General features: G+C 33.1%; 1 protein-coding gene across 1 annotated transcript in view; it reads left to right on the top strand.

Moving 5' to 3' along the window:
• LOC149771296 (cadherin-related family member 1-like) overlaps nucleotides 1-26839 on the top strand; it is a gene marked incomplete at its 3' end in the record, with an annotated part of 61392 nt that overhangs the window by 1497 nt on the left and 33056 nt on the right. Inside the window, exons 2-7 of the mRNA XM_089948652.1 lie at nucleotides 6795-6866; nucleotides 10402-10491; nucleotides 11447-11616; nucleotides 12660-12713; nucleotides 13060-13149; nucleotides 25015-25107. Coding sequence (XP_089804778.1) covers nucleotides 6806-6866; nucleotides 10402-10491; nucleotides 11447-11616; nucleotides 12660-12713; nucleotides 13060-13149; nucleotides 25015-25107 — 558 coding nt within the window. The remainder of the gene's footprint in view (nucleotides 1-6794; nucleotides 6867-10401; nucleotides 10492-11446; nucleotides 11617-12659; nucleotides 12714-13059; nucleotides 13150-25014; nucleotides 25108-26839) is intronic.

Below are 26839 nucleotides of genomic sequence, written 5' to 3'. Positions count from 1 at the left end.
CTTCTTGGCCGCCCGTACGTGTGTGTGTGCGAGTATATTATGTACGATGTATCATTGAGATACCACGAAATTTATAAACTTTTCATTAAAAGGCAGCGAGTAGTATATCAGTTATACAGCATCCATACTATACATATATTTTATTCATATCACATACACATACTTTCAATTACAATGAAGTTAACATTTGCTAAAAGCATCTAAAAGCATCTACTTGTTAATGTAATGATTGAACTCGACAGCCTGCTCTAGCCTGTCCGCAACAAAATGTAGTTCTTAACCTTTTGCGTGTGATCGCAGTCTCCTTTGCAAATTGATAAGTTGCTTCTTTTAGATTTTAAACTAATATTTTCATTCATATTGAAAACAAATACGAGATCCGTGTATGACTGAAACAAGAAAGATGGTTTAAATGAAGAAAGTAGAGCACTACTAACACATAATAGTGAACTACTTGAATATTGGACTTCTGGCTTTCACATATCTGTTAGCATATTTAAACGAGTCGGAACTATAAACTAAGCGGATTGAAGAACCGGCAAGAGGTAAGACAAACATTTAATGCATATCAGTTCATCTAAGTAATTATCATAAATTAATTAACATTGCTACAAACAACACAATTGTTGATATCCTAAGTTCTCAACTTTCCCCTTTATGCTGTTTCGTGTGACTACTTTGTTTTACTTCTTTCATCAGAGACATCTTCGCATGTCACAGTCAAAAATCGGCCACGCTCGTGTTTTGTAAACGGGTTTTCGCTGGTATCTTTATACTAACACACAGAGAGATTGCCCATCCCATATTGGTCAATTAGACTGTTGCCTTACCAGCACACTCAGTGATAGAGAAAGAATGAGCAAGGGTAGATTAACCTTCTGACATTTTAATATTTAATAATACGTTTTAAGACCCATCTTAATAAGTTTTGTAAAACACGAAGGAAGAAATAAAAAAATAAACCAACCACTTAAGAGAGTACAGTATGTGTATTCCTCCTTCCAAAATAAGTGTACCGTACAAATCTTGATAGCTTATTGCAACTTTATATCACTGGTATTGTGAACGCTATTACAATCTTATGGAACATGTACAGCTAACCGCTACGAAGTCCCAGGTTCTTGAAGGTTACTTGGTGCACGTTCAGTTATCTTTGTTTCTCTCACTCCACATACTTCCCCGTATTATCGCCCTTATTTATGAGAAAGGGGGATTTCGATGAAATTCTACAGCATATTTAACTAATCTAGAAGACGAGGAGTACGAATATTTTTAGTTATTTTATTACAACGTTAACGATTACCCAATGAAAACTTCATTGCAGATTTAGAGAATATAGAAGCGATAGCCTACTGTTGAAATATAATAAGTGTTGAAAAATATGTATATAAGCGTATTAATGCGCCACGGGTGGATCAAAAACATTGATAGACCAATAGTATTGGTGTATCAAATCAAGTTATACCAACACTATATATATATATATATATATATATATATATATATATATATATATATATATATATATATATATATATATATATACACACCATTTGAAAAGGCACTATAAGAGCCTGCTGTTTTATGTATTACCTCGAGCATAAGTAGTACGTATTGAATATTTCAAGGATCCAGCGCTTTTGTTCAAAACCCAACCCATTACATGATTGAATAATTTCATAAAATACAAAGACGCTACTGTACACAATTTAACTAATCAATCCTAGACCATGCCCCTACTTGGCACGATTTGTTAAAGAGAGACCATAGGCCACTATGACTCTTTGATACACGAATCATTACATTTAAAAATGTTAATAGTAAAATCTAAGAATTAGACGTTAAAATTCATTCCAAAATTTTTGATGACATTAGGTAAAGTGTTAGCTTTATTCTTTATTTTCAGTTATGAGAACTTAGTTCATCTAATACACACTAAGCTCCAAACTGTATACGTAAAATATTACATGAACAGTAAATGTTTAAAGATAGGCTATATTAGTCATGCTTGTCGAACCAGGCGAGAGAGGCAGCAATCAACATGTACCCCATACATTTATGTTTTTAAATTCAAAGGTTCTAACCTTTAAAAACAAGTAGAAGCATTTAACTTATAAGTAAAAAACATCAGCACTATGGTTAGACTCAAAACATTGCTAGTTAATTCGTGCGTATAACAATGATATTTTAAAAAAAAATGAAACAACAACGGACTAAAAGCGGAAGGAATATCTAGACTAAATCAGAGTGCCCGAACTAATGTGATATGCATTTTAGTTGATCAACAGCAAACAATAGGACGTGTATGACCTAGTCTTTTTTAGTATACACAAGACGCTGAAAAATAACCCAACTGCTTCAAAATATAGTTTGTTTGATAAACAGGAATAAAATTCAGATGAAAACATTAACATCAGATTTAAGCATTATATGTGAAAATCAAAAGCTACACTAAGTGATTCTAATGGTGGTTATAATATAGTCTATAACAATTGGTCAAAACAAAATAATCAGTAACATGAAAAAATAAAACGTAATAATGATTATGTAAAAAGGAAGACTTAAAATGGTTAGCTTATTGTAATCAGGACGATAGGTACAACTGTAGCAACACATGATTTGGACACCCTCAGCTACACAACAAGTAAACCAGTGAGTGTTTTTAAGAGTATGGACGTTGGAACTGAACTAATTTTCTTTGTTTTAAATAAGTTAATAGTGTTTACTATAACGGCTGATTCTCTTGCTTTGTTGTTTGCTGCAAGATATACGATTTTAATATAATTACAAAGAACAAACTAATTGAAATAGAAATTAGTACAATTTTATTATCAGCCAATAAGAAACGCCTTTCCTGATAATGTCAAACGCCAAGTTATTATACTGTCAAAACTACGAATCAATGATGTGGCTTAATTTGGTAACTCAAATAGTTGGTAATTTGTTTTAATCCCTCTTCTAAATTTGACAATAATACTCTTTCTGTATAACCTTGTTTCCGCCATCACCACTAATTCCATCGCATCCTATTGTACGAAAAATATCTCTTAGATTTAGCTTTGCTCTTCTAATCTTTTGATTTTACTGATATCAATTTTATTTATGTCTAATTTCATTGACCCATAGGTTTGAAGTTTCAATATGAAAATCATTTAAGTACTTTTTTAATTCTCTTTCTTCTTCTGGAGAAAATATTCTGTTAATATTTCCTTATTGACAATATACTTTTGAAATCTTTCTTATATTTGTTAATTTCACTCTCAAAATTGGATTCATTTTTTTAAATTATAATGCATATCTCTTGCAGTATTTGCAGTTACTTACAAATCTCTGTTCAACAACTTTACATAGACTGCATGTTTGTACGTTTTGGCTATAATGGTTAATTTGCATTTATTGTTTCATCTAAATTTTATGTGGAACCGATTTATACATTTATTTCGCCTTCCATTTATTTCGTCTTCCTATACAGCTATAGAGTTATGCGATATAGGGAGTACAGACTTTAATCATTTATATTGCTACCTCTCCCATTTCCTTGTAAGTCAATGATTTATCCTCGTTTTGAAACGAACCATGATTAGTTTATTTTGATCTTGATCAATTGATGACATATTTAGCACGCTTGTTGTATTGACCAAAGATATTCGTAGATGTCTGTTGGGGAGTTTACAACCCATAATTATGTCATTTGTCATAAACTGTTGCAGCACTTTATTGGTTCCTCATAATAACCTTAATTGTAAGCAGAATAGTAAAATGTATTATCAAATTCAACTCCATCAACCTCTTGCAAAAGAATTGTTTTTTTGTTTATAACAAGCGCAGCAATAACAAAAGATAAGAAATAGACAGTGATTGAGAAGAAGGGTACAAAACAGATATTAAAACTTAATATAGCACATGCGGCATACAAAGAAATAACTCCTCAGTACTTAACTGACATGGATTTGGAAGACAAGGGCAAAAACGAAATGACAGAACATACAGAATCTTTGCAAATGCGAGATCCTCTACAATATTAAAGTCATTTTGATATGTAGTAATATTGGGAATAACATATTTTATGAGTGAATTTCCTCCAATTGGAATGAATTCCAAAGATGAAAGAAGATTACATGACAACAACAAAAATTAGATACTTTACTGGATCTTGCTGATTTAGGTTAGGATTTCATCTTCTGCAGTGAGAGCTAGTTTGATTCCATTTATGTAAGTAAATTTAAAAAAAAGAAACAAAATCAAAATAATTTAGTTGAATAGTTTTCAAATACTTTTGGCTGCTTTTGCCTTTAGTCTTTAAATCATAGTTATGTTATATGTAAATTGTTCTTGAAATAAATGGAAACTGAAGAGAAAGGCAAACAAGTAGCGACCGTAAAATTGAAGAAATTCCTAACATTTATATATCTCAAGTTAATGTAATGTTACAAGAAAGAAACTTCCAGGAAGAGGTGAACGTGGCATTTGTTCACACACTTTAAGAAAGTCAAACGAAAATTGTTTAAACAAAAGGAAGAAGCAAACCAAGGTCAGCTGAAACTATGAGAGAAGCGCAGTATGATACAAGAAGCACAAATTCATGCCCAGGCAGAATAATACAGTGATATGTGATGTAATTATTGCTTTAGGAACAGGTCTTAAAATAATGAATTCAAGGATCTATGTTTCCAAACTAGATCTTATAGCTTGACTTAACAATTGCTAGATAAATTAGCTACTATGACAAAACAGGCATAATTTCAAGAAATGTTGTAATAGATGGCCGAAACCAATACTAACAGACAATGAATTGAATTGAAATAATTAGTATTATTATAAATATGCCGCTTACAACACAATTCCATATTCCAATACCATACAAGAGCAATCACGATGCACAGTGTTTCAAGATTAGTTAAACCATTATTTTCTTACAGGTAGAAAGAGCCTTCCTACACTATGTAATAAATTCTTATCGCTACATACTTTGATATATCTCTGGTAAAGAACGACCATGGAGATAAAGGTAGAAAATCTTTCATAAGTACGCCATAAAACAATTCCGGAGTAAAATATGAATAGTGAAAGCATATTAAAATTTACAGAGTGAATATATTCAAACGTTTTTAAAAATATATTTTCAAAGTAGAAACAAGTGTTATGATGATAAAAGACATAATAAATATAGACAATAACAGTCAAATTAGAAATCATCAAAGAATATTGCCAAATCTAAATTGTCTATTAATCATAAATTAATGTAACCCTCCACACCAAATTTATCAATAGCATGACATCAAAGCAGTTTGAGGTCTGGTATAAGAATTAATATGTAAACACAACTGATTTGAATAACATGAAACTGCAAAAGTTAGAAAAAAATGCAATCAGCCTCACCAACAAATGAGAAGTAAGTGTTGTCACAATAGCTGGGAACAACTTTACATGACTCAAGAATGATTGCCATTTGTCTGGCAACCTCCAAAATACTTGATTGACTAAGGTATCATTAAGCCTATTAAGCAAACCACCTGCTAGTTCTGAATATGTAAATGCATTTTCCTATAATGTATTGACTTGGTGCTGAAGAATATGTTTCAGATAATATTATTTGACTCGGAATTGACATTGAAGTATGTACGATTCTATAAACTCGTTTAGTTTAAAAATATCCCTAGAGTCTAGAGACCCGTTTTTAATTTTGACTCCTGTGTTTAGGTAGTTGAGAATGTGGAGTAAAATAAGTCTTTTATCAGATAGTCTTTGGAAATATAAACATTTGCTCACACAAAATCAAATATTTTCATATTAAGGCTGTATCGGTAAAGAACCCCAAAACCTTGGTATTCATAATGACATTTGACTTCTATTTCTGCTAACTATTCCACTCCAACACATACCGTGACATTTCTAATAAGAAATCTTTTTCAAACATTAGTGGACATCAAAATTCAGTTTAGTATCCAATAAATGTAATTTCAAGTGATTGACATGACAAGTGTTTTGCATATTACAATAAAATGTAATATGTTATCATGGAATATTCTCAAGCCAGTTGCGGGATCCCAGTGTAGGCACTGTTTATTGATACCCTGAAGGTGTACTTAGTAAATCGCAACTCTACAGTAAATACCCGTATCTTTCAAGCAGACTTAAAACGCCCAAACCTCACAATGGCAACATCTGTAATGTCTTAATGGGTTGTAATATGAAACATAATAACAATGCTACACGAATAGACTACTGCGTATAATGTTCGCTTTGTGTTTTGAATTTAATACATCTATACTTTAATCAATTAAGAGATCATAATTCGAACTCCTTTAGAAATGAATCAGTAGAACAGACCTGAACGTGTTTGCATAAATAGTTAGACGTCTTACCCTTATCCTTATCCTTCTTTTCATCTTCCTCTAAATTTATTCATTTATCCAAAATATTCTTAGCAAGCTATTTAAATTTTACTTTCCTATCTTTTGTTTTTCAAAACGTTTATGGTCTGATTTTTTGTATACGATCTGCTGGAATTACCTAGCCCGTTATACAGTTCCATTATATATCGTTGATTAACGACGTTTCGGAATCGAAAAAAAAATGTTTATTATTACATTTATGTAAAATATGTTCCATGCAAAGTAAAGATTCTGATACTGTAGTTCATGAAGTGCTATCTGGAATCCTAATTATTCTTTCTCTTTGATTTGAACATTTATGAAAGACCTGAATGTTAATGTTCTATTTGAAGTTATTTATCTTTCATTATGTATATGTTTATCCTTATTTATATTCTGAATCATGATTCTGTATTCCAGAGCGGAATAAAATGGACACAGATGATCATAGAAGTATATTTTTAGTATATATGATTGCCGTTGAAATTACAGGTTTGTAGGAATCATTATTTTCTTTTGTTCAGAATCATGAATATGTAATAAGAAACCAGTGATTATTTCGTTATATCATTCTGAGAATAGAATATTGTTTTCACCTAATAAAAACGTCTTAATAATAATGAAAATGCCATTGAAGAATAAGTCATATGTATTGCCTCCATCCAATGTTATCTAGGTAGAATTTTAAAGATAATTTGCAAGAGCATGTTGTAATTTTAAATTATGTCACTTCGTATTTGTATAATATTTTAACTGCATAACAGTGCCTTAGCTTGCACTTAGAGTTACAAAAGTATGAGTGAATACATATAGAATACAAAATGAACTTCTACCATTAGCTTCGGTCATTAGTCATATGTACTTAGTACCTGGCACTTACAAATTACAAAACGATGAGCTAATACACATATATTAAGAATGGTTTACTACCCATGCTCCAGCCTCGGCCATTCGTAATTATTCTTTCCCATTAGGTAATGATAACGACTTGGGGGTTTTAACGCTATTGTTAGCACATACTAGACTATGAATGGCGGCCAGTATATTTGGTTTAGGAAGAACCATGGAAGACTCCGGGAATCCACCGACCCACGGGAAGCTGCTGCCAGGGTTTCTCGCATACCATTATCTTAAGAGACAATACTCGAATTCAGGGGGACAGAGGTGAGATGTGAGAGTGATTTGTAAAGGCAAGCGCCTTAGACCACTCGGCCACCTAGGAGCACTAGTAATGACAATCTAAAACTGCATGATGTCGAAACAGATAGTTTCTGATCAAGCCACGAACTTGCAATAACTGTTAAAATAATAGTCTGTCGATTAAACGGGACTGATTAGGCTACATTCGTTTTCGTAAATTGTGGCCGCTAAGACAATCGATAAAGATGTAGAGTTAAAAAACATAGACATGAAGATAACACTGGTCAACAGTGAAATCATTACTGACTTGAAAAGGCCCTAATCTGTAGTATTTTGGTGTGCCGAACACGAATATAACCGTGAAAAATTTGTATTGGCTCTCGTTTTGAAGATATTCATATACCTCATTTTCTATGTTTCACTGTGTAAATTTCTCCAGTAGGACTGCAGCAACATCCGGAATAATGATGTAACATTGCATAATACCATCATGCTCACATCATCCACAGTTGATTGCATCATTTTCTGATGCAATGCAATACTAATGCCATGCGGCTGCTGAAGTAAGTTGACGTCAGCAGTGTACTATACATGTGTAGGCCTATTATACTAATGCCAGGCGGCTGCTGAAGCTGACGTAAGCAGTGTACTATATAAAGCCCAATCAGATAGGTTCAGCATTTAAAATATTTTAGACGTTGTGCGAGACAGTTCAAGCTACTGTTACATAAAACTTATTATTTTATCCATTTACGTACAATAACGAACAGTAATGCCTCGAAAGTGTGTTAATGCCGCGGACAATTTTTGCTATATTTGTGGGGAAGTGACATTTGCCAACCAGAAGAAAAGTATCAATTCTCAAGTGAAGAAGGCATATCATCTTTACTTCGGATGCAAGGTTGGTGACCAAGACAAGCCTTGGGCTCCGCATATATGCTGTGCTACATGTACAACACAGCTTTCACAGTGGTTGAATTGCAAAAGGTCATCAATGCCGTTTGCAGTCCCAATGGTGTGGAGAGAGCCAAGCAACCACCTAAATGACTGTTACTTCTGCTTGGTTCCTCCTCTTTCCGGCGGAATAACGAAGCGAAAGAAGTCGAGAATAGTCTACCCAAACATTCCGTCTCATTGAGACCAGTTCCACATGGTGAGGGACTTCCTATTCCAGAACCTCCAGCAGAATATTCTCTTGATTCATCTGACGAAGACAAAGGTGAGTCGACCTGTTCTTCTCCTGGTCCATCAGCATGCAGTGATCCAGATTTTCACTGTGGTGCATCATCAACCCCACACAGAATAACACAGGAAGAACTAAATGACCTGATTCGTGATTTGGACTTATCAAAGAACAAGGCAGAATTGCTAGGATCAAGACTCCAACAATGGAATCTTCTAGAAGAAGATGTCACAATTACTGCATATCGAAAGCGCCACCAGCAATTGGAGCCTTTCTTCAGAAAGGAAAGTAATCTGATATTCTGTTCCGATATTGAGGGCCTCATGAATGCTTTAAAAATCACTCATGACCCACAAGAATGGAGACTATTTGTGGACTCTTCGAAACTGAGTCTCAAGGCTGTGCTTTTGCACAATGGAAACATTCTTCCATCTATTCCAGTAGCGTATGCTGTCCACATGAAAGAGACATACGATAACTTAAGGCAGCTACTGAATTCCATTGAGTATAACAAGTACAGCTGGCACCTCTGTGGTGATTTGAAGGTAGTTGCCCTTTTAATGGGACTGCAGCAAGGATATACAAAATACATGTGTTTCTTATGCGAGTGGGATAGCCGAGCAAGGGAAATGCACTACATGAGGAAGGAATGGACTCACAGGCAGAATGTAGCCATTGGAGAGAAGAATATCCAACACCCAGCTCTGGTTGAGGCTCAGAAAATCTTGCTACCACCCCTTCACATCAAACTAGGTTTGATGAAGAACTTTGTGAAAGCCATTGACCGGACTTTGCCAGCATTCCGATACCTGCATGAAAAATTCCCTCGACTCAGCGAAGCAAAGATTAAAGAGGGAGTTTTTGTGGGTCCTCAGATTCGAGAGCTTTTCAAAGATGACCGGTTCAACAACTTGCTGGAAGGTGACGCGAAACAAGCATGGAATGCTTTTCGCCTAGTTTCTACAAACTTCCTCGGAAATGTTAGGGCAGAAAACTATAAGGAACTAGTAGAAGACATGTTGATGAAGTATAAGAAACTTGGCTGCAATATGTCTCTAAAGATTCACTTCCTTCATTCCCATTTGGATTTCTTTCCTAGCAACTGTGGTATTGTTAGTGATGAACACGGCGAACGTTTTCATCAAGATATCGCAACAATGGAACAAAGATACCAGGGAAAATGGTCCACTACAATGCTGGCTGACTACTGCTGGACACTCCTCAGAGATGCTCCCGAACAGCTGTACAAGAGACAGGCGAAGAAATCTAAGATGTAGTCAATGACTTGATTTTTTATAGGTAGGCTATTACAGTTGACCTTTTACTATTGGAATGCATTTCGTTATGTAAACATTAATTTCTTGCAGATTACAAAAAAACTAGAGCCAATTTTGCAATTTGACTGTCATATTCGTGTTCAGCACATAAAAATTGATAAGAATTGACTAATTTTATTTCAGTAACATGACTTTTGTAAAAATTTGTTGTCCAGTGTAATATTAGAGGCCATTATAGTGATAAAGGAAGTCTGGATAACCGACGTCTGGATAATGTTTTACGGTATTAAGACAGACTATCCTCCTCCTACTACTATAACTGTCGATACTGCTATTATTGTAGATAGTCTAAGATAGGCCATTGTTTTAATTTATTTGGGGAATCATTTAAATAACATTTACGTTTTCTCACATTTGTATTTTACAGGCTTGCTTTTCACTAGCTGTGTGGCAATTCCACTGTTTGACAAACAACCATACTTTGTCCAGTTTCCTGAAAACGAATGCACGCCAATAGGTAAAACCTGCCAGATGCGACATAAACATTTCAGACTGTAATACATAGTTTTGAGTCTACCCTATTCGAATAGTTTTCCTTGCTAGGTTTAAGTCATCATTTCTACTAAAACATGATCTTAATTTATCCAGCGTGAGAAAGATACTAACCTACGTCAGTGTCAAGCAGCAAAGTTCGCAGCATAGTCTTTCGTGTCCAATTTGAGATATTATGCTTTCTTAATGTCATTTTTATCTACACTATTCATTGTCGTGGCATTTAAGGTCAGAAATGGTAGGATATGAACATTTACTATTTAGATGATTAGTTTAGGAAAATGATCGAATACTTTCGCTCTTTATATGTGCATCAAAAGTATGAAATATATGTTTGTCTCTAAAATTCTTCGTGGAAGCAAATCCAATAGGTGGGTCCAGCTGGATATCAATTACGAATCGAAATTAAAAAGTTCATAAAGTGATGTTGCATGTGTTTGTTATAAATGAGAAGACACATATGAATATCGCATCCTGTGAGTAGTATTTTCTATGGACATGGTATTATATATATATATATATATATATATATATATATATATATATATATATATATATATATATATATATTGCACGGGAATCTCAGTATAACATGACTGATACATATTTATGTGTATCGGCTTAAAATATCGTCACAAAGTTCTCACTTTCGCTGCATAAGGTTAAAATATTACAAAATTTGATTTTAATGTAGTTGGAATTACATATGCTGAGGCCTGTCACTTAAGTTAAGACCTAATGTCTTTTTTATGGTTCCGAAGAGACGAGGTACGAGTCAGGAACTGGGATTGTTGCCGCTTTTGTATTTTGATTATTGGGGTTCAAGATGCTGCATCTTACGACCATATAGATGCATACATGTTTTGATATCTTCTAGCTTGAAATTAATAGATTAAAATGCTATTGTTTCATATCACCAGGTACATTGCTCTTTACATTGAGAGCAACCGACAATGCAAGTGATCCCTACGAAATGATTATTTTCACGAGTGATCCAGTTACAACGCTGTACGTCAATATTAAGCAGGAAAACAAATTTAGCCCAATAATGGCAAACATAATTTTGAACACAGTACTGGACAGAGAAGCGGTAAGAGTTTACAAGTTATAAAAATTAATCATCAATCAATATATTTACCGGCCACAAAAACATTTGATTATGAATAATGTGTGAAGTTTATGATAATCACTAGCACATATAATTTCTTAATGAGGAGAATTAATTAAGGAAACGTTTCTAAATACAGTTATAGTACAATCAGTATTTGTTTCTTTATGATTTAATGGTTATATTTTGGTCTTGTATTGTTTTAGCAAGCTCTGTTTTCATGCATTTTAGCTGTAAATTATACATCTTATATGTCACTAATACAGACTGGTTTCGATGTATGGCTAATGGATGCAGTACCGCTAATGCCACAAAACACAAATGTGATAAATACGTAAATGAACTGACTTTTTTTATCAAAATGTTAAAAAATCTTCTGGAAAAAATGTATTGGTAATTAGTAATTGGAGGGTTATTCTGCTGTCGCCACTCGACACAGTCATAAGATAATAATGTTGAGGAAATTATTTTCTCCTAATTTGTAACATGTTCAGGTGATAAATATTTATGCTGATTCCAAACTTTCATCATCTGGACAATATTTCACCGAAACCTAAAGTCAAACTTTACCATAGATCCTGAACAAAGCAGTCTGATTAGACAAACTTTAAGTCTGACTTTAAATTTACCAACCAATATTTTATTTCTAGGCATTGCTGTACAATTGTCCAGTGTTCTTTCTGGTTTTCTTTGGAGTCTAATATACGACTTATGTGATCATATTGATCTAATTACTAAGATAAGTCTTGTTATAGTCTATGTGTAAGCCATTCAAAGTTTATAGTGTTTAGTTGACATATGCATTCGTAGCAAATACATTCAAAACTAAATCATGCAAGGTCAGAAATAAATTTGGAAGAGCAATATAACAAAATATAATAATTGGCGAATTGCATATTTTATTCACTTTGGAAATGTATTGCAATGTAATTCTCATAACGTTGCTGAAATATCTTTTTGAACATAACTGTTACATATTTTGTCTTAATTTACATTGAGTGAGATGTTTAAATCTTTACTTACAGTATGAGGGTGGAATGGAGTTGAAATTTTCTCTCAGCAATGGCAGAGGAAACATTGTATGTGTTTGAACAATACCTCTTTGTACTATTATCTGAATACTTTTCCTCTCCCAGCTTTTGTCTGTCGTATTTATGTTGTCTTTGCAAGTATTCTAAGTCACGCCAATGAAAACCTGAAATGTAGGTGGTTTACAATTTCGACACATTCTAGTCAAGATACTGTGCAATTTCCATAATCCATTCTTTATGTAACACATTTCATCCAAGGCAAGATGAATATGCCAAATGTCTAAGTTTCCTAAAATCTAACAAACCTTCTTCATGATAAAGCCTCACAACTACCAGTAAGAAGAAAAAGACGAAGAAGAAGAAGATGATATTATTATTATTATTATTATTGCAGACCACTAAATCAGTTCGGCTTTACATTCTTGACACATGCGATCAACCACCGCAGTATGACAGACCGTCATATACTCTGGAAATAGACGAGGTAAAACATTTTTGTCTACTCTGTAATTTTTAGTTCATGTAGTCGAAACAAGCAAACTAACGAAATTATTTTTCTTTCAGCACACGAGTAATATGTTGTATTTTGTTGTGGAACTGATAAAAAACTGCTTGCAGTTTCATTTATATAAGTTGATCTATTAGGATATTTAAATAATACATGTCACAAGAACGTACGATAGGAAAACTGGCGATGTTTATGGATGTTCCAAAACTCGATGTTTTTGAAAAACCTTCCAAACAATAAATTATACCTAGCAAGGTCATATGCTGTAACCATTCAGATGCAATGTTCAAAATAATAATGATTTATTTAATCAATGAAAAATTATTATTATTATTATTACTATTATTATTATTATTCACCGCAATCATTAGGACAATGAGTAAATATCCTTAGTATATCTTAATGGATGTGTTTATAGTCACACAAATGTGTGCATACGTAATTTATCATCTCTATTAATCCAATGTTATATTTTGTTTCGACGTATGAAAGATATGTCACTCATATAAACCTGTTGACTTCCGTATAAATCAGATTAGTTGATAAGCTTTTAGTTTTAATTCCACCATAACCCAGCCCATAAAATCAACATTAAATCTTTGTCACATATCAAATGAATCTTGACCTATCAGCTCAGTCTTTTATTTTACTTTGTGAATTTATCACAATACGTGCTCTTTGTTTCCATGGATCCTTGATATTAATGTTAATAAAGCATCGCAATACAAGGATCTTGCATTCGATATGGGCTGAGATCAGTCTGTCTTCCACCTCGGTATATCTTTGAGAAAAACACTTAGCTCCCATTCACTCGGCATGATCATTTGTTATCAGTGCCGCTAAGGTCAACAAAACAAACACAAGCTATTTTTCTTTCCATGATTTTCTCTATCATGCTTATATATATAGTGCTAGAATGACATAATTAGACTAATCTGCATACAAGAATTCCCATTGAAAGACTAAATTTATGTTTCAAATTTTTAAAAGAACGGCGACAACCCGAGGACTTAAATTTTTTGAGATAAAAGTTGTATTTAATGTACAGAATTATTATCAAATGCTCCATAAAGGGATACAATGAGTGACCGGAACTAAAGTCTACCAAAGTGTCCATTTAAATATATGATATACTATTATATACCAAGGAAGCAGCAATACATAGACTCAAGATCCGAATCAAATCTTGGGAATTTCATTCAAAGAATCCTAATATATGACACAGTACAACAAATTATAATACAAGCTGAAAGGGACAGGTGAATTAATTGAGCGTGGAGTTATGTTTTTAATTACATGATCTATTTGTCTTCAGAGAATAATCGAGTAAGCTTCAGTGAAAAGACCGTACCCCAAAATCCTGATAACTAATTTATTCTTTGCCACTAGTGACAAGGTCAAGAGTCTAATTGTCAAAATTTGAAGTTATTTTGAAAACTGACGGTCGTCATATTGTATTATTTTGCTTACAAAGGTTTACACTACTGAGATTAATTCAATTTGCTCAGTAGAAAAAAAAATCATATTTCATCCGCAAAGTGTATGCCAATATTGCAAAACACGCACACAATGTACCTAGATACAGTTATTCATTCTTGATCACCAAAGCAGAACAAAATCTTCACTGTGGAGCTCAAGAATGGTACCTTTGGCTTGGTATATTGTGTGGGTGTCTCGACTAAACCGTGCGCTTTATCAGTACAATAATTTGGTAGGAATTCTTTCGTAACAAGTCAGAAGATATAGTACAATCATGTCCATTCAAGAACGAGTATATATAACTATTTGTGCTAGATATTTGTCCCGTTCGCAGCTCAACTATTTCCCATGAAGTGAACGTTCGCAACATCTCGAGTTTTCTATTAACGGAAAACACATACGGTAATACAGGTATCGTCATATTGAAACTATATGAATCATATGACTTAAACGTGGCTCACAATAAAAACGTCATCTGGCTTTATCGAAATTCAACACCGCACCCGACAGGACACATCTTATGAAGTCAAAACAATAAATGTTTAAAACCTCTAGTTATAATGATCTTTCCTACTGCGTGTTTATTCCATCTTTCCTACCGAATGTGTATTCAATCTTCCCTACCCCATGTGTATTCAATAACCAGATATCATCAATTAATCATGGTTATCCAACTGAAACTAATAAATATTGGGATTAGACACTAAACACTCAACTATTGTTAGACGAGGCACCATCACACCAAGATTCCAATAAGTAGGATGTATCTGGTATCAAAACACGGGTAGTAATTTTGCCAGTTTTTGTGCTTCTTCGCATATCGATTACTACAACAGATGCCTTTTGATTTAGCCTTGGACTTTAACAACAGACCTAGACAAATTCACAATCGTTATTAATTTTGAAATAAGAACAAACGCATGTGCATTATTTTGGTCACGGATGGAGTAAATGCAATAGTTCAATACGGTGGATCCCAAGAGATGAACTGACACACATACACTAAAATAACCAAGCATGACGTTGTCCTTTTGGTGACAAAGGTGACCATTCCGTCTAGGTCCCAAAGGTATGACAGGACCTTGTGAGTTGTACACTTGGCTACCTTCCGTATAATAATAACCCTGTAATATACTAATGTTTTCCATTTAATTTAACATGTGCTCCCCAAAACATACAATACTATGTTTTCTATGCAGCCTTAAACACGGTTTTAATTAATATGATAACTGTTGTTATTAATTTGATAAATGTTATTAGAAAATGGATTGATTTATTTGCACTTGCATGCATGCTGACGTGCAAAGATTTTAAAGTATTATTAAATGACGTCTTCGGTTGCATAACATTTAAGGAAAGAGCAGCATTGTGTTAGATCATTGATTCTTAAGGTTAATCAGAGTAATACATCACACTATAAAGAGATGATCCCATTGATAAACGACGAACTAATCTAACAGTACACTAACTGTAAACATTGTATACTTAGATAATCAAGAGAGTAATAAAGACAGGACATGACTGTTGTTTTTCTATTAAACCTTTAAAACTAGGTTGTAAGACTTAGGAAAAAGATCTTTAATTAATGTACAGACACGTACAAATAAAGTAACAGGATATTCACACCATGCGATTTAGATCGGTTGATAATGATATCAATCGCTAACTTATTAGAGTAGTTTGTTTGGTTCTGTTCTAAGAGACGGTGATGTGGATACACGTAATTTTGGGTTACTTAAATTAGTGAGAGGATGCCTGACACACCCGTATCTGAACAAATACATACAGATGGATCTTATCCTAGTATAGATGATAATACATCAGTAGTCATCTATGCAATCACTGACAAATGAATGGCAGTTCGATAAGTCCGAAACATTTTCCTGATATTACTTTTATCTCTGGCAAGTCAAATATATAGCCGTGAGAGACAGAACTTTGGCAATTCATATAATATTAGATTTCGTAGTGAATTTATGTTCAGATTCTCAGTAAGGTTTAATCTCGCCTTGCTTTAATATTGTCAACTAAAATATCATTAGCTACAAAATAGGCTGTTCTTAAAAAATCACCAACGCTTTTATTATAATCTGTCATTTTGTTATTCCTCTTGAATCATCCGTTTCTGGTAACTGCGAAAACGTATTTGTGCAAATGCCCACTTTATCTTATGTTGTTCTTGTTGTTACTGTTGTGGGGTTTAAGGCCATTTTTCAGCACACAATAGGCTATACATGGCGGCCAGTATTAACGGTGGAGAAAGAACCCGAGAAAACCCCGGAAAGAACCACCAACTCACGAGAAGCTACTGGCAAGCTTTATTACATACCCACATAGGCCGAACCCGAGACTAGAACCCACACAGACAGAGGTGAGATAGCATTGATCCGTAACAGGGAGCGCTTTAGACCACTCGGCCACTTTATCTTCTGATTTATCACACCAGCTATATAATGATGAACAAAGAATATAATTTTCGTATCGATCTGTTTTGTTTTCACTCCGTTAATTTTCGTCCTTAATCGTTCATGTTATGTTAAATTATTGTTATTGTTATTTTCTAGAGACTTTATAGTTTTCTCCATGTCAGTCTCTAATATAGATATTTGTTGTGTCTTGCCAATGCGATAAAAGTAATCCAACTATTTCGCTTACGTTACTTTTCGTCTATCAGTCAGTTCGCCACAGGCATGATGTCCAAGCGCTAGGAAATACTTTTAAAAATAATAAATCCTTGCTTTTTTCTGCTCTGCCTGATGAATTGTTATATATAATCAAACAGGAACAGATATGTAACAAAACGAAATTCACTCATACAGCACATTAAGGTCTATCCAGCTTGGCATTATGCTAGAAACTTCAATATTGTTTGTTCTGTATAGCATGGCGAATATTTTTGTTAATTGTGTAGGCCAGCGTCAATTAATATACCTAATGTGCCTAAAGCGTTTTAAATACCTTGTGTGAACCAAATGAAATGCTTTTAAATACACGATCCATGTGGAACGAACTTTGACAAGAAACGCTATTCCAGAGGCTACGATCTTGACATATTGTAAAACTGTGCTGTATAAGAGATGTTTGTTTAAATTTTGAGCAATCAACTCGAAGTTACATCAAACCCGCTAAAATCTAGTTGCTATGTCCCTTTTACCAGATATTTTGTCCTACTAAGTTTTACCTAGATAAGAACATTGTATTCATTTGTATACTTTCTTCCGAAACGATTTTAACGTTTAATCTGATATCAATTTACTTTTAATTTCATTGGTCTTTTGCGACCCGACCTGTTTTCTCATTTTCTATTGCTATTGATATTAATTTACTGGTCGTGCACTTGGTATTTTCTCAAATTTAGATGTACGAAATAACTAACTTATATTTAGGAATATTCTGTAAAGCCAAGAGCAGGAGTTGTGTACAATTTTCATCCATGTTTACTGTTGTTACTATTCCCTTCGCTTTCTTTGGATTAAATTTTTAAACCAGAAATATATTTACATACTTAATCCTTTGATCTGGTAATATCTCTAGTAAACGGACGCAATGAAATTATAATAAGTAACGATATGATGTCTTCAACTTACCATGTCTTCCGCGCATTTATGGGCATTTCAAACATGTTCATAACTGCATAATGTAACCGACAACATGAATGTTGCATGGTAATTATTATTAGTTATGATATGTTTCGCACAAGTAATTTATTACACGAAATACCTATATTCATTATGGAAATATATCTATCTGTTTATTTTCCATAAATATTTGAACGTTCTCTCTAGAACTTATTGCCCATGCTCGCCGCTCTCAGTTTGCTTTTGGTATAACTCCAGAGTGTAACCAGTTATCTCTGAATACATTAATCCCGCACCTTAGCAAAGAAATGCACCGCCTATCAGTATAACACAATGTTCTAGTTCCTTTGTTCATATGGAATAATCTAAGTTGTCAAGCAATGTTTTTCTTCTTGGTCTTGGTTTACTCTTTCTCGTAAATCGTTATAACATTTTTCCTAACTTTTTCCAAGTTCAGCTCAATGTAGATCTTTCGTCCTTTGTGAAATTACCTGTTATGGTTGCTCTGTTACTCTAGAAAATTCATCAATTTTATTATTGTGACATTCTATCTTTTGCATCAACAATTTTAGTGAGTAGGTCGAATCTACCGCTAGTTAGCTTTAACATGATTTTTGAGTTAGCTTTAACATATTAAAAGCAATTGCATACACCTATACACATATTAAGAACATGTTGAAAGGTAAAAGTACAAACATTATAATGCAGTGACGAAAACGGGCTAACGTAAATGGAGACCAAATCATCCTCAACGTGTGATGTCGATAAAGCATACATGATTTTAATAAAGTTGATAGATAATGCAAACCTAGCTGGATAGAATACACAAAAATTTAAATGATCAATTGAAGAGTAAAAATATAAAACACTTAATAATAAGTGCACAAAATAAATATACCACCACAACGCTACTCTCAATTTCATTCACTTGATAAAAGCATAATTTTACCAGCAATAAAAAGTATACATTAGGACAATACATTAATGATACACAAGAAAGAAAATTCGATCTAGAGTATGTGACCTCTTGAACTTCTTTTACCATTTTGGATCCAAAACAACAAAAATAATGTTTTCAAACATAAATGCATAATACCAAGTGAAAAAAGTCTTAAAGTTATAAAATGTGATCACAGAAAAAACAAAGAATGCAATGAAAAAGTTTATGATTTTACAACTGCTGACATTATAGATATTAGTTTGAATTACACACGTTAATATTCTTTATAACTTGTTTTCTAGAACTTATTTGCATTACTCATTTAAATGATCAATTGAAGAGTAAAAATAGAAAACACTTAAGAATAAGTGCACAAAACAAATTTACCACCACAACACTACTCTCAATTTCGTTCACTTGATAAGAGCAAAATTTTACTAGCAATAAAAAGTATACAATAGGACACAATATTCATGATACACAGAGTTCTAATATTTGATCTCTACAGGAAACTGCTAAATCTCACAAGAGAGAAAACTCGATATAGATTATGTTACCTCTTGTACTTTACTTATTTTACCTTTCTTGATCCAAAACAAACATGAATATTCTTTCAAACATTAATGCATAATACCAATTGAAAAAAAGTCTTAAAGTTATAAAATTTCATCACAAAAAAAAACAAAGAATACAGTGAAAAAGTTTACGATTTTACAACTCCTAACTTCATTGTAGATGTTAGTTTGCATTACATGCGTTAGTATGCTTTATAACTTATTTTCTAGAATGTACTTGCATTACTCACTAAAATATTTAAGTACGTAATGGATATACACTTCATTAATAACAGTAGTTGTTAAGATATTTACTAATGGGACAGATGAATGGAATACAACACATCGACGACACGCGTATTAGGTCATATGGGATTTTGATGTCTTTACTCTCACGGATTTGAGATTTATTTCATAACGATTGTGAAGTTGCACCGTTTCGCTCGTCATTTTCAGCTGTTTCCTGTTAAAATCTATGTTTCTGAACTATCATCCAAAACAGAAATAGGCCACATTAGCCTAAATCTTAGACACACAGCTAAATATCTTCTTCAGTTATTTGCCATGTGATTGGCTCTAAATTATATATGTAATTTGTATAAATTATCAGTCGAAAGATGTTTCTTAATCAGACACATCACTACTAAATCTACTAAATCTATCAATCTCTTTGATAGTTTAATTCATTTAATATATGCAAACATTTCGTATGTACTATTTTGCTTTCTTTTGATTTGTCTTTTAGATCTTCTCAGTTAAAGCGTTTCCAGTTATTTCATTGTATGTTCCATTTGTATATTTTTTTAACTCCAGCTTCTATTCATCGTTTCATGGGTTTACATCGCATGTTTGTTGTGAACGATAGATTTAGTTCCATAAACGTTACTTTGTATCATCTATAACAGTTATGTCCTCTTTTATTATAAATAAAGTGTTTTAAATTGCTCGACAAAATACTGTTTCTCGATGTGTAGATGATCAACACAAATACTAAATAAAACACAATCTACTCATAGATAACACAGAATAAATACGTTTGTCGTAAATTAAAAACTAAACATACCCAGCGTAATATTGTACTGCTAATATGTAGGCAAATATTATATTCACATTTCTAAAACGTGTAAACCAAGTAGGATAATATCATCGAATTCAAAAGCTAACAAAATGGTGGAATTGACTCCCTCCAAGCTTTTGTGAAGGGTAAACAAAAATTCATAACCAAATGGTATACCTACTGGCATATCTCTTAATTAGAAACTACAGAGGAAGTCAGTAACACTAATAGAGGAAATATAAAACTCAGAAATCAACACAAATGAACCCGTTCAATGGGATAGAAAATAAATAACCATTAATTATACTAAATAAATATCATGAAATATTTGGTAGTAAACAATTTCTAAATTCTATGTGCTAGAAGAATAAATATATTTTAAACGTTATGCAGGTGTGGTTACATTAGCTGAATGAAGAATCATACTAAATAAATCAGACCCCGAAATGTAGAATAAACAGATAAAAAAAGATACAACGCGATATCACCAAAAACGGAGGCCTTTAAAAGATGAACTGCAAGAATGGAAATAAAAAGAATATAATTGGACTTTTGACAGATTAAAATATAAATTTAGAGACAAAATAAAACCCAAAGTGAGGAAATATATTACAGTTATTTGAAATGTTAAAATAAGTGTAACAGTTGCAGCTATTTTTACAGCTACGGATATCAAATCTGTTTAAGGTTTGACGGATATGCAGAGACACAAGTAGTGTTGCTGGTTACAAAGATTACCAAGCACGTTTTTAACAAAGTAAGCATTAAATGAAAACGATTGCCAACTATTTGTTACGAATAACTAAACAGTCAGCAGAAACATACCTTAATATGATTGTTTGCGAAATAATCTCTTTTTCAAAACTGAGCAAGACAATATTTTTCGATATTAACTGATTATATTACTTTATTTAGTGGCACATTAGTCGGTTTGTGTTTGAGGTCTTGATCCGAAGTGCAAATACAGCAGGACAAAGAATGAAAACAAAGATATATAGATAACTTTACTATCTGATTAATCTTTTATTTCAATAAAAGTTCACTATTTCTTGTCTTTCTGTATTTAAGCCTTATACTCTTGTTCGCGCCTGTTATATAATTTACATTGTAATCAATCTTGTTATCTGTTTATGAGCTTCTTGAATCACTTTTCTTACTACGTGCTTGCTTACCGTAGTATATATTTCTAGACTATACACAAATGACGACTTCTGCAGATTGTTGCTGTAACCAATAAAGTAACCTGTTTTCATCGCTCTATCATTTGTTAACAAAATATATGCCCAGAAAAAATAACGTTGTTTACCTAATTTTGGAACCTGACATATTGCTCAAATTTTATTTAAGTGTTTCCATCGAAATCATGTCTCTTTACCCAAAATAAAACTTTCCATCAATATGTTGTCTTGTGCAGTTTAAAGGGTAATGAATATACCAGATCCACGTGTTAGAGCCATGATGCCATAAACGGACCAGGACTTTGACATTACTGAGGAGAAAATACTGGAGATCGACATCATAGAAGCTATCAATGACTATAAAAATGGGTAATCTCCGGGTGAGGATGGCATTAGCCCAGAAATGCCTAAGTCGGAAGATACAGAAACACCAAACTTCCACAGAGAAATATTCCGAAAGATATGAAGGCTCGAAGGAACCCTCTATAAGTTGAAGATTAGAATCAGAGAGAAGTTAATAATAAAGCATTTCTTGGAAACTGCAGCAATAAGAAGCATCACGCTGATATCCCCACCAACTAGGTCTTGATCAAAGTCATTCTCAGTAGAGAGCTAAATAGACTATGAAAAGGCTGTTGGCAACCTTCACTTTGACTCCTTCTCAAACATACTAAGGTTCTGTGATATCATATTGAAAACTATAAACATCATCAAACGTCTGCACCAAGACTTCCAAGTACACAGTCATCTGCGCGAACAGTCTCACAAACCTTTTCAGGGTCAAAACAGAAGTCAAACAATTTTCATCATTTTGCCTTTACTCTTCACCCTTGCTATCGATTGGTTGATAAATGCGACAACTGTGGACAGCAAACGGAGGAATTAGGTGGAGCCTTACTTCATCCCTAGAAGATCCTGACGATGCCAATGACATTGGCTTGTTTACAAATCATCATATAGATATGCAAGATATAATACAGGTAGACACAGAAGGACAGGCTTAAGGATAGGACTGATGATAAACTGCAAGAAAACCAAATTTATGAGGAAAACAAATAAAACCAACGATCGTATCACTGAGAAAAACAAATTAATTAAAGAGGTACATAATTTCACACGCCTTGGTAGATATTTATCCACAGTTGGACAATAAGAGAAAGTAGCGGCAACTACAGTTATCAAAGCAAATCAATACTTAACGTATGCTAAAATACAAATGGAAGTCCAAACAACTCTTACCCATGAACAAGATGAGACTTTACCGAAGAAATGTTATGAGGGTGCTAATATGTGGTCGCTAATGCAGGACACTAACATCACAGATAACACATAGCTTGCAACCTTTCGAAACAAGTGCCTAAGCAAGATTCTGGGCAACTGGATTAGTAATGAAGATCTTCATCAAAGGACAAAGTCAACAAATGTCACTGGGCGCACCGAATACAACAGCCATCCGCTGCACCCCAGACCTGAGACGAAAGAAGAGTCAGCACCAAGAAATACTGAACATGATTGTGGAGAAGAGACCTGGAACACCATCACACATACGGCTGCAAATTGACAGTATTGACGTTTTATCGTCGAAGCCTTCCGTGCCACATAAGATACTATGCGGGATGAGTGTGCGAGTGTACAGCTGAAACAGGCTGTGTAACAGATCTTTAATTTTGTACATGATCACCTAAACTAAAACTAGCATAAGATCATTCACATTGATTGAATAGAGATATTTATTCTTCTATACGGCCGTTGCTACCTTATAGAAAAGATTGTACGCCTTCCTTTTCATCACCCCTTTACATTTAATTTAATTTTTCAGTAAGAACTTGTATACGCTATTAACTTGTTTCAGCTCCGTAAGTATTTACTTGTGTAAGCATATCGTACATGATGCAGTCTTTTCAAGATCCCGATGTCCAGGATTATATTCTTTAGGACCATTTTCATTAAGATATTTTCCTTTCCATTCATGTATATCACGCAATGATGAGGCTGAATATCAACTTCATTTAAAATTATATTAATTTTTGTAGATCTATGCCATTGTTTCTTACATTAAAAGATTTAAAAAGAATTTGGCAGTACCATTGGTTTCATGTTATTATTATTTATTTTTTTATTATTTATTGATTTAGTTATTTTTCTATATTCCTATTTATTTATTTAATTTATAATGTGGGGGAGGAGTAAGGTATTGAAAATAAACCTTTTTGTTGGATTATCGTTGTCAAATACAGGGTCTATGTTACTGCAATGCTATTTTTGTCGAATGAAGCAGACATGCGTATTGAGACATGCGTATCAATTAAACAATATCATTCGATTGCATGGTTTGTTTGTATTATCTACCCTTCATTCTATTGCGAATAAGTCATTACGATCTGTTCACAAAGACGCTTGTACCGTCGCTCGCATTCCAAAAACTATCATTACTACAGGTATAATATTTTAGTTGTCTCGCTGATTTATAAGCTCCATATATCTACAGTTGTTAAAATATATCTTACGACCTCTCCTTTTTGGACCAGATTGGTAAATTTTACTTACATAGCCATTTCTACAAATAGAATAATGGAAAGAAAGAAAGATAGATACAGAGCGAGGGGAAAAGATGATCTAAAGTATGTTGTGGCAGCCTTACATATGACCCTATAGAGAAGTCAACCTACATTATTATCACTCGTAAATATAATTGATTACCGTAACTACCAGTAAGATAACGACAATGTGAAGTTCCCTCATGATGAAAGATATTTTTGGACTCAAATAGTAAAATTTAATTCAAGAAGAGCATGCCAGTGATCACGTGTTTTTGATACACGAGGTAAATTTCAGTTACGTTTTTTATCCCACTTTGTTTCAGTTCATTTATATTTATTTACAAATGTATTTGCACACATAAACGAAAACTGGACTTTAAATAAATAGACCCGCTCGCCACACTTGATTCACATCCATACAAGCGTCGCTATTATTTAATACCAATTTTGTTTGAATACCTTAGCTGTTGGTGAAATTAGTTATCAAAGTATACAATTATACATTTGTTTTCCAGATTAATACATTTGGACCAATAATAGTTTACAGTGAGATACGTGCTATTGACAGAGACAATGGTATCAACGCTCTGTTTACATATAGAATGGAGGTAAGATTTATGCTTCGCGGAATTTATATCCTATTAACCCTAATTTATTTCATGATCTTATAAATAAGATATTTCTAAAACACATCTGTTATCCCTCATAGTTAACGGATTATCCAAAGATATTGTTAAACAACAGTATATCGTTATGACGCAGATCATAGTAGTTAGGAGTGTGTATCATGGTTTTATTCATTTTTAGCGAAAAGGACGATGAGATCGCAAAAATGGATAAGATATTTTTTCCTAAGCTACAGTGATTCATTGCCCTTACGTGTTACGATATTTTTTTAGAAATTTGCAATATTCTCCATAATGTCATGAAAACTTTCAAAAATATCATTATTGATATCCTTTGATGTGTAGTTAGTAGTCTTATATATTGTTCTTCATAGTGTCCTGTTTAAGTTGTGTTCAAAGGCAAATGATAATAACGCACACTCCGTTTAATCACACATCTCTTTGTATCAATATACTTTTAATTACTCCTTTCTACCCACACTGGCACCTGACATATATAAGCATAACGTTGCTATCGTTTACCGCGAACAAAACATGTGTCAAAAAAGTTATACTATATTGATCTGGTGGGAAATATGTGATCCATAAACAACACTCAGCTGCTCCAAATTGTACAGAAATCTTTCAGTTAATCCATTCAAGCTGTACGTTGTGATTTTATCATTTACAAGTAATTCTGATGTACTTGTTGCTGTTAATAATATTGATAATTTAAAGCAATGTAGCATTGAATAAACTTGTTCATAAACTCATGGATGTCAATGAATTCCTTTTTGAACGTATCATTATCTCACTAAAGTTATTTCAAGTATGAAAGTCATACTATTTCATTCAAGACATCGACATTTAGAAAACAGGAACAACTTTATCAAATTCATGCCGTAAAAGCAGTATTCCAAACAGTGTATAGTAAGGAAATAATTTTGTCTATAATACTAAGTTACGATGTGTCTCTTATATATATGCCTGTCTGCATGTATGAATGACTGTATGTATGCATGTATTGATGTATGTATATATGTATGTAAAGTAAATTCCTTAAATCGATATGTTATATGAGGCAATAAATTTTATGTTTTGTACTGATTCATTTATTATTTTACTTTCGCAGCCAAAAACAGAGGTAAGAACTATCTCCAAAACTCATGGTTTTATTTATCGCACATTGTGCTAATTGTTTTTTAAATGTTATTATTTCGTGCCGAAAACAAATCCTGGGGTCACTTTGTTCTAAAATTTAAGACACTAGAATTAAAAAAAATATTGTGTTTTTCTAATTATGATGTTAAATTGTATAAACTTTAAGGAAGACAATATCATGATATGCGTCATCGCGCAGGACATGTGGAACATAACATAGTGATTGAAATAGCAAGCTCCAAACATTTTAGGTAAGTCATCTGTGTTCTCTATTATATTTCATACTTTTGCTATCAAAGTGCCTTCAACATAATTCAGAGTTTTGGTTGCCATATATAAACATATGAAAAACAAATTGCCTCTCTCTCTCTCTAATATATATATATATATATATATATATATATATATATATATATATATATATATATATATATATATATATATATATATATATATATATATGTGTGTGTGTGTGTGTGTGTGTGTGTGTGTGTGTGTATGTATGTATGAGTGTAGAGTAAGAAACTGATTAAACTCAAGGAAAAGCTGATGCATACATATGCTAAGGGCCTTC

The sequence above is a fragment of the Sinohyriopsis cumingii genome, unplaced genomic scaffold (genome assembly GCF_028554795.1).
Source record: "Sinohyriopsis cumingii isolate HCF-2022 unplaced genomic scaffold, ASM2855479v2 utg001976l, whole genome shotgun sequence".
Classification (NCBI taxonomy): Eukaryota; Metazoa; Mollusca; class Bivalvia; order Unionida; family Unionidae; genus Sinohyriopsis; species Sinohyriopsis cumingii.
This window is presented reverse-complemented; position numbering and strand designations above follow the sequence as displayed.